Source organism: Sclerotinia sclerotiorum, mitochondrion (assembly GCF_000146945.2).
Source record: "Sclerotinia sclerotiorum 1980 UF-70 mitochondrion, complete genome".
NCBI classification, from domain to species: domain Eukaryota; kingdom Fungi; phylum Ascomycota; class Leotiomycetes; order Helotiales; family Sclerotiniaceae; genus Sclerotinia; species Sclerotinia sclerotiorum.
Genome location: NC_035155.1, coordinates 63,348 through 72,707, shown reverse-complemented (window position 1 = coordinate 72,707; position 9,360 = coordinate 63,348). Strand labels below are relative to the sequence as shown.

The following is a 9,360-nucleotide window of genomic DNA, read 5'->3' as shown; positions in this document are numbered from 1 at the left end:
ATCGGATTCATTAAGATATTCTAACAATGGCACTTTAAGAGGGTTAGTTCCATTAACACCACACTTAATATGTTTAAATGTAACAGGGCTGTCAACAACTTGGCCTTTTATTTGCCTGAAAAATTTTACAATATCACGTTCAAACTCTAAATGGTTAGCTAAGTCATGATATTTAAAATGGTACAAACTATCACAAAGGTTCGGGTCTTGAAATAACATTGTAGCTATAATAAGTAATATAATTAAAATTACCCTTAATATTAGCATTATGAAGAATCTAGCAGTAAAACTAAGGTTAGGTCTACTACTATAGTATAATATCAATATATTTAAAAAATATATTACACAAGATACATATAAAACTATCTTATCCAAAAGCTGAATACATTCATATAATTTAGGTAAATTACTAATTAAACATCTAAATTCTACAATAGTTAAGCTAATGTGAGTAAATAATAAAAGTATAATTATTAAAAACAAGTAGGAAATAATTCTAGGGCATCGCATAGTAGTTATAATAATAACACACCAAGTAGTTTCCTACCTGTACGGACTATGTCTTCACCCTTATTAGACATAAGGGGCTTCGCGTATAGTCTCTAAGGATCCTACTCGTAAATAAATTACTTTGGTTTCCAGCACAATCCTCCCATGTACGTATAAGTTTAACGACTAGTTCAGTTTATTTACTAACTTTATGACAGCAGTCTGTCCAACTAGGTGTCTATACATCTGTTGACTGGTTAAATTAACCCTATTTCGAGAGATTCTATGCTTATGGCGAAGTAATAATTAGAAAATTTACACTTTCTAACGGCATTCCCTTATTTAGGGAAATTTAAGTAGTGTAACGTAGCTAGTGTAGACCAATTAAATGATCTCAATTGAAGTCAACTCTTTTTGTATTCATTCGACTTCTAACCATTTCAACAGTCTTTATTCCTTCAAATGTTAAATGTTGATTATTAATAAATAATTTGGCAACTAGTTCTCAATCTTGATAGTCCAAAAACTTACTTGAAAATAAATGATATTTATTAAAATAGTCAATTATAATGTTTAAAGAAGCTTTACTAGATGCAGTTAAAGTATAATAAGTATTACCTGTAGATTTCTGTGTTCTAGTTAACAATTTACAATTAAAGAATAAACAAATTTGATTTAAAATATAAGAATAATCCTCATGGGTACTTGGATCCGAAATTCTTTGTTCAATTCTTAACCTACAGGAAATCTTTCTTTTGGTTGCACCTGTTTCTGTTTTAGTATATTGTACAGAAAAACTACCATCGGCATCCACAAATCCACTTAATCAACTACTGTTTTCTAAATTATCTTTATTTAAAGGTAATTTGTTAAATCTGCTACTATGATTTTTATTTAATCAGTCGATTAAATTATGTAGTTGATTTATTTTAGGCGTTTTTAACTCACCATTTATTAAATTAACTATCCTTTTTAAACCAACTACAGGAGAAACTACTATAACACAAGCATTATCTTTAGGTTTATACCTCAGAAATCCTGACCCAACAATTCCGAGCAGTTTTTTGGCTAAAGCTTCATTCTTTAAACTAAAAGTAATACAAAATCTAGGATTATGAGTCTTTTTGCCTACTTGTTTTCGAATTCAAATATGGCCATCTCCTTCAAATAAACCAGCTAGATAGGAACCTAAGCTGTAGGAATTAAGCAGAATACTATTAGTACTGCTACTTCTACTAGTACTATTATTTTTAGTACTTAAATTTTCCCCAACCCCGGCAAAGCCGGGGGGATGGGGACCAGAACATTTTGCCATATCTGGTCCCCCTACTAAAAGCGGTAATAAGAAATTCATTTTTTTTTTTGTAATCGTTAAAGTACATTTGGACTATCTCTTCATCCTGGTTGCTTAGCGAATCGTAGCAAGCCAGGAGTATAACATATAGTCTCTGAGGATCCTACCAATAGTTTAATATTGTTTTGTTTCCTGCGGATTATCCATATTTATATTTATTGCTTTTAAGAATCATGTACATTTAAATACGTATATAGTTATATACAACCTCTGATTCAAGGATAAACTTTCATAACTTCTACAACAAACCTTTAGGAACTTCCCGACGACAGTTATATTTTTTAAGGTAATATTACTATTACCTTCAGCAATTTACATCTTTTTCTAAACACTCGTACCTATCCCCACTTCTAAATTTTTTCCTTTTTTTTTTTTATTATAAATAAATTACTACGTAGTAATTAAACTATTAACTAAAAAAAAAAAGGAAAAAATAAAGGGGATTAGGAACTAGCAAAATTTAAACAATGGAATCTAAATGAGAAAAATCGAATTTAATACGGTTTTGATTTAATTGAGCTTTAATTCTTTGAATTTCTAATATATCTTCACTTGTTAAAGGTTTACCCGCACGGTTTTGGATTTGTTCTACTACATGTTTTCAATCTATATAAGCTAAATATTTAGAAGAACATAAAGGATAACGGTCAAAATACTCTATAGTTTTGATATGACTTTGCATATTATGTGACATAACCGTATAAGAATAAAAAATTTTATCCTTTTGCTCTCTTGACCTAGAGTATAAATTAACTCCAAGGTATCTAGAAATATCACTCAATATCTTGAAATAACTAATACCTCCTTGTTCTATTGAGGCTTCTCTATGATAATTTTGTCTTAATTCTATACGAAAGAAAGCCTGTACTCTTTTTGAAGTAACTGCACCTTTTTTCTTTCTATCTGTTAAATTAAAACTAAAATTACCAACACCGTCGGTGAACCCTGCTAATCAAGCATTGCTATCTATAGGTGATAAATCTAAACCTAAAGGTTCTAATTTGGTACCATTAAAGTTATTATATCACTCTACTGCCCGGTGCAATGCTTCTATTTTAGGTGTTCGCATGAATCCATTAATAATTTTGATTGTTTTTATGACATCCTCTATCTTTTGAATCAGTCATATAGCACAACCTTGATTCTTTTTAACATATAGTTTACCTACTTTAGTTATAAATAGTAATTTATTAGCTAAAGGAGTATCATCTAAACTAAATACTATTAATATTTTTGGTAGATATCTTTTAGCTTTAGAATCTTTATCATGTATAGCAAAGGAACCATCCGCCTCTATTAACCCGGCTAGGTATGGGCCCAATTTAGATCTGAGACTTTCTAATTCAAAGTTCTCTTTAGATTCCGCGAGGTTGCCAGAGGCACTAGGAATCAGGGCCAGCCCTGATTCTATTGTCGTATAATTTTGCATTTGTTTATTGAAATTACCGAAACCTCCGATTAATGCTGGATTGGGATAGGTAGGCTATTTCGAGCTTTCCCCCCCTAAGAACCGTGCGTGCAAGTCCCCCTGCACACGGCTCAAGCTCTTTATTTTAATATTACCTTAAAGACCAGTACTGTTAAATGATTTAAGAACTATAAAGATTCACACAATATCTCTTTTCATACCTCTGTCCACCCTTCACAATGTAACCTCATACTAATAGTCTAACATAAGGTCTTACTGATTATTTTATGGTTATACTGCTACACTAAAATTCATTAAATATAACTTTTAATAAATACGTTAGAAAAGTAAATACGCTGAACTGTTTCAAACTTTAACCCTTATTTTTTATTTATTTTTATACTATTATATTTATTTTATATCTGCAAAAAAATAAGGGACAACAATAAAACCTTCTTTTAGGTAAATACTTTTAATAAAGAACCGCAGTCAAGTCTGCACATTTTCATGTTGCCTTTTCTTAAGGCTATATCACCCATTACAGCTGATCGTTAGCTTTTTGACTATTCTTATGCCCTGCTGACGATATGCCTTTTTAATTACTTATAAGACACCTCCTATATTGAGCGAAGCTCACTTTCAATCTAAACATATAGCTTAGGTTTGAAAACTATTTTTATTACTCATCCTAATCCTAATACTAATCCGAAGGATATGGATATGGATAAGCAAACTCATTATTAAAAATAAGTAATTGTAAAATATAAATATGAGGAGACAACAGGGTTTACCACGTTGCTGTAGTAATACAATTCTCAGACTAAAAAAAAATCTAAGATTTACGAGATTTTGGATAGGTACTCTGAACGGTAGGGCTATTAGTGATTCTGGCTTCGCCTGTATGACAGCTCGCTCCTTCCCTTCTTATTTTTTTTTCTCCATATACTAATTTTGCTAACCAAGTGAGGCATAACCTACTTGCTATTCGTATACAGAGAAATAACCGTCCTTTAATACATACCTTCACTTCCGTTTATCCTTTTATCTCACAGTCTAACTTTATCTAGAAGCCCTGTAGTATTTATCCACACACAAGTGTACGAACCGATGTGTACTAAAAATCGCTTAGGTTCTAAGCGCACACTACTACCTTTAAGCTATCTCGTTAAAAATGTTGTCAGTGAAGCTTCATACCAGACAGTTACCCGTCTGGCATGTTCACCTAGACTCAGGTGAGAACACACCTGGAATTCTTACAAATTCATTATTACTACAACCCTCGTGTCGCACCATACAATTTTTTTTATCGGAGGTTATCTTTTTTCTACTTTTCATCTATTTTTATATATAGTATTATTTTTCATATGAGTTCTTAAAGTTGCTGTATCGCAAGACCCTGTCGTTTCTAATATATGGGCAGCAGCTTTACTTAAGCTATAAAATTCATATTCAATGTTTTGAGTCAAATCCTTTAATTTAACATTTTGACCCCTACTAGGTATAACTGGGTCTACGCTAGTTTTCAAATCAATTAACTCATTTAAACTTAGAAGACTATCTAAGTCTGAACCTTCAAAAATCTTCGTAGAAAAGGTAAAATAGTTATATAATTTTTTATTAGCTACATCTAAATATTTCTCTAATGTATTTCAGTGAACATTAAAATCATTATAAAAAGAAGTTTTTGAATTAAAAATATAAAGAACCCTAGTTAAATCAGGCGCATACACAAATATAGGCACTGAGGTGTCCCTATTCGATATATTAATAAAAGGTAATACAGATTCCAAAGGTTCAGCTGGTAAATAAACATATTTTTGAGAATTTAAGCTACTATTTAATTCATTGATGTAATAAGCTTCGACAAGTTTTATATCACGCGCCGTAAACTTAAGATAATTGAAATAAATAACAGTTAACTGAATATTTTTAAACCCGTAATCACCTAAAAATTGTACACCCCTTCTCTTATCTAAAAACAAATATTTTCTTTCAAAATAACTTAGGACTCTTTCTACACTATTTGATGAAGACCCTACTAAGCAAACACCGCTTGGCATATAAGTTCAAACATATACCACCCGATTTCCTTTACAATATTTTTTTATTTCTTCTCTATTGTTAAAAGGATCGGTAATATTCTGATAATTACATGGATACTTAGTAGGAAAAGGCAATCTACTTTTTTGACCTTTCGCTCAAGAAGCCCCAAATGGGCTTCTTTCCATACCATTATCCTTAACTCAAGCTGGTACATCTTTAGGTATACCTCTACCTTTGTATAAATCAGCATAGGGTCTAGATTCAGGTGAACTTAGATTTTTTCTTGAATATTTCTTCTTCGATTGTCGCACAGTGGTTTTTAAATCAAGTCCAGACTCTTGAGATGAGGAACTATAACACCTTCTACCTAGAAGAATACCCATTTGCCCAGTAGCTAACTTACCTCAGGTAATATATCGTCTAGGGGATAATCGGGACACAAGCTTTCTTTGATTAAGACTCAATAAATCGTGATACATACAATAAAAAAGATAAATAAAAAAGATAACATAACACTTTATATTAACATAAAAACTAACAACCTCTAATTGTCAGTTGACGAAAATAACTGGCATGCTTCATATTTTATTTATTTTTAATAGGGAGAAAAAAAAATTTTTTTGTTTTATCATTAACTTTCATTAATGTTTGGACTATATCTTTACCTTTAAATATATAATAAGAAGGTATTTCACGTATAGTTCTCTGAGGATCCTACTAAATAAAAGTGTTTAATGCTACAATGAGCCCTTTTATCTTTGGTTTCCGGCTGATTGCCTAATCCTTTGAAATGTTACTGTATTCTGCCGCTTTTCCTCAAAAGAAAGTCATCCGTGCTATAAATATAGACTGGTGTACCTCTTTGTTTTCTAAGTCTCTCACGGATTTCTGGATTCATAGGTTCATGGTATCCTGAACTACTGGCTACTAAGTCTACATTAAGGTTAGGTTTTAGGCTATCAATAAAATGTTGTTCCAACTCGACGACTTCTTCTAAGCTAGAGTTCTCATCCATAATATATATAGTTAACTTTATATTACTAAAACCATGTTTATTTAAATAACGTAAAACTCTATGTGCTTTAGTCTTAAGTATAGAGGGCATAAAGTAAGAACTAATTCGATTATATAGATTAATCGAATGACCTACATACATATGTTCACTATCTAAGCTTTACCAGAGATAAACTAAATAGAATCTTAAAATAAAAGGACTTAAACAAATTAAAAATAAATCTTTTCGTTTTAAGCGTAGACCCTTAAAAAGCTACAGAATACGCGCTGTTCATAGGAAGGCAAATAATTTGTAGCATTAAATTTTTATTTTTGGTTTCCTGCTGATTGTCTTATCTTTTGAAACCATATTGGTATTCTCCCGCTTTTCGTTTACCTGCTACTAAGTTCCGAAAGTCTGGAGTACTAGAATCAAAAGTTATTAAGAAGTTCCAGCATACAGTGAAATAAATTGTAAAGTATTTCTACTTTACTCGGCCATGCCATTTTAAATTTTAATTTAAATCAGTCTATTACAGAATAGACTGATTAAGATAATAACAATAAATAAAAATAAAAGGTTAAACAATAACAAATAAACAAAAGTTTTAAGTTTACCTACTCATCTATTATGTATTAGAATACATATATACAGAAAAAAAATCAAGGTATATTACGTTTAATATATCTTGTAAAAACATAAGTTATTTTCTGCTCCTGTTCATACCAGATTTAATCTCTCTAATTTTATCAAGCCCTTCAGGTGTTTTATGTGCATTATTACTCATTGATTCTGCGATTTTACAAAAATCTATAAAATCCTTATTTTTATTTCCTATAATAGGATATTTTTGAAAAAGAGGTATAAGTTCTTCTGTAGTAAGTGATAATTTTACTACCACAAATTCCGAAATGCTTGTACGTTCTTTTACAAAACCTCCTCCTAAAAAACTTATGAAGCATTTCAATAATTCAACATCACGAGTATGTTGACTTATTGATAATTTAAGAATTACTTGATATCCTTTTTTATGAGAGGAAGATTTTAGTATTTCTGCTGAAAAACTACCCTCTCCACTTGTAAAACCAGCGAATCAATAAGGATTTATCATTTCAGGTAACTGTATTATTGGTCTTTCTTTAGGTACAATATTATTAAAGGATGAATACGATTCATCCTTTAATAGGCCTTTATTTAAAGATGCTTTAATTTCTAGTAATTTATGTATTCCTTCTATATTTTTATGTTCTTTTGTTTAATTAGTTCGATAGCTAATTTAAACAATAAAAAATCTGCTTTCTTATTTGTTAATAAAGGATATGATTCGAAATGAGGAATTATAACATTAACTAAATCATTAAGAGAATTTACTTGATATAGCACGGACTCTTTTTTATTACTGATATTACCCACACCGAAAAATTCTTTTATGTCTAATAATATAGAAACGTCTTTAACGTGTAAATCTATAAAAAAAAAAAATAAGGATTCACTTCTCAACCCACTTTTAATTAGGGGTTTTACGAACTCTAAACCCAAAACATGATTCACCATCAGAAAACCCTGTAACTCAATCGGGGCTTAATTTATCAGGAGAGTAAACACCTTTTTGCTTCTTAGTAACTTTAAGTATAAGATTTCTATTGTTAAAGGGATCCTCTACTAAAATCTTCACATACTTTCGTTTAGGTTCCTGAGAGTTTTTATTGCCTCCGTTGTTATTAGCTTTCCCTATTGTTAAAATATTGTTATTATCGTCACCTATCTTTTCAGTGTTTAGACTAGGTTGCGATTTAAAATTAAGTCTAAAAATTTCGACCATAAAGAAAATCATTAATATAGCATGAGCAGTAATGATAGCATTATATAGTTGATTGTCTGCTATATATTGAACACCAGGTCCACTTAATTCTAATCTTATTAATACTGAAAAAGCTGTACCTAATAATCCAGAAAATAATGCAAAGATAAGGTATAGTGTACCAATATCTTTGGCATTTGAGGATAAAAATCATCTCTCAGTTCAGAGTGAAATATTCGCCCTTAAAACCGAAAGATTAGAATCCACAGCCGGCCTGTTCAGCTCGGTTTCCTCCTTCAGGCTTATATTTATATTATTTAAAACAAAAGAGCGATGGGGCTGGCTAACTTCCAAATTAAGTTCAGATTCACTATATCTAGAAAAAAGTATATTCATACTTTTTTATACTAGCTATAGGTTAGTTGATATTAAAAATTAATTTAACCATTATATATAAGCAATATATAATAACGGCGAGCCCCTTAAAGTTTAGGTATTTTATCTATAAATAGATTAAATTTTAAGTAATAGGTAAAAATGTAGTATAAGATTATAAATTTTATCTTGTGTTATATTATTCTTATTCATATTACTAATGAATATATAAATAATTTCTTAAGGGGGAAAGGAGCCTCCCCCTCGATCCCAGCTCACTTATTGAGTAGTCAAACCGAGATTTGAATACGGTTTGAAAGATACTTTTCTAATTTAAACTTGCTTAATTGCGGTATAAGGGTTTATCAGACTGCCACTATACCCTATTAAATATAGAGTACTAAGCTAGGAAGGGTAGGAAATCCTCTTCCCTGTGGGGATAGGGTATGTTTACCCTTCTACCCTTTGTTTACCTCTCCGGTAGACTAATGAATATGTTTTATTTACTTTTATTATTACTGCCGTTTCCTTATTACTTCATGATTAGGGGGGAGGAAAGTGTAAGAGACATAAAAAAGGGGTTAACACAATTATTTAAGTTATAAACCTTTTGGTGGCGTTATAAAAAAAAATATGTGTCAATGCCTGCTATTCTTTTTTTTTTCTCGCGTGGCATAAAAAAAAAGAGCATACAAGAAAAAAAAGTGTGTTAGTTTACATTTAAATTAGGGTGAATTTAAATACATCCTCTTTTCACTATTTTTTGCCTTCTTTATTTTCGTTTTTTCCCCTCTTTTTTTTTTTTATTATTATACAATATTGTTTACGTAATTGTTATATATTTATAACTAAAAAAGAGGGAAAACTAGAAAATAAATCTATTTATTTCCCCCCCC

General features: G+C 30.5%; 4 protein-coding genes across 4 annotated transcripts; all 4 read right to left on the bottom strand. All coding sequences in view use genetic code 4, as the record gives it.

Moving 5' to 3' along the window:
* Positions 1-859: 859 nt before the first annotated feature.
* Positions 860-1,804, bottom strand: SS1G_20023 (laglidadg endonuclease). Its single transcript has one exon. It carries the CDS (start codon positions 1,802-1,804, stop codon positions 860-862), a length of 945 nt encoding a protein of 314 aa, YP_009389070.1.
* Positions 1,805-2,303: 499 nt separating this feature from the next.
* SS1G_20022 (laglidadg endonuclease) lies at positions 2,304-3,272 on the bottom strand. The gene has a single exon. It carries the CDS (start codon positions 3,270-3,272, stop codon positions 2,304-2,306), a length of 969 nt encoding a protein of 322 aa, YP_009389069.1.
* Positions 3,273-4,564: 1,292 nt separating this feature from the next.
* Positions 4,565-5,479, bottom strand: SS1G_20021 (GIY-YIG endonuclease). Its single transcript has one exon. The coding sequence runs from the start codon at positions 5,477-5,479 to the stop codon at positions 4,565-4,567; it is 915 nt and encodes a 304-aa protein (YP_009389068.1).
* Positions 5,480-6,991: 1,512 nt separating this feature from the next.
* SS1G_20020 (laglidadg endonuclease) lies at positions 6,992-7,399 on the bottom strand. Its single transcript has one exon. It carries the CDS (start codon positions 7,397-7,399, stop codon positions 6,992-6,994), a length of 408 nt encoding a protein of 135 aa, YP_009389067.1.
* Between the last annotated feature and the right edge of the window lie 1,961 nt (positions 7,400-9,360).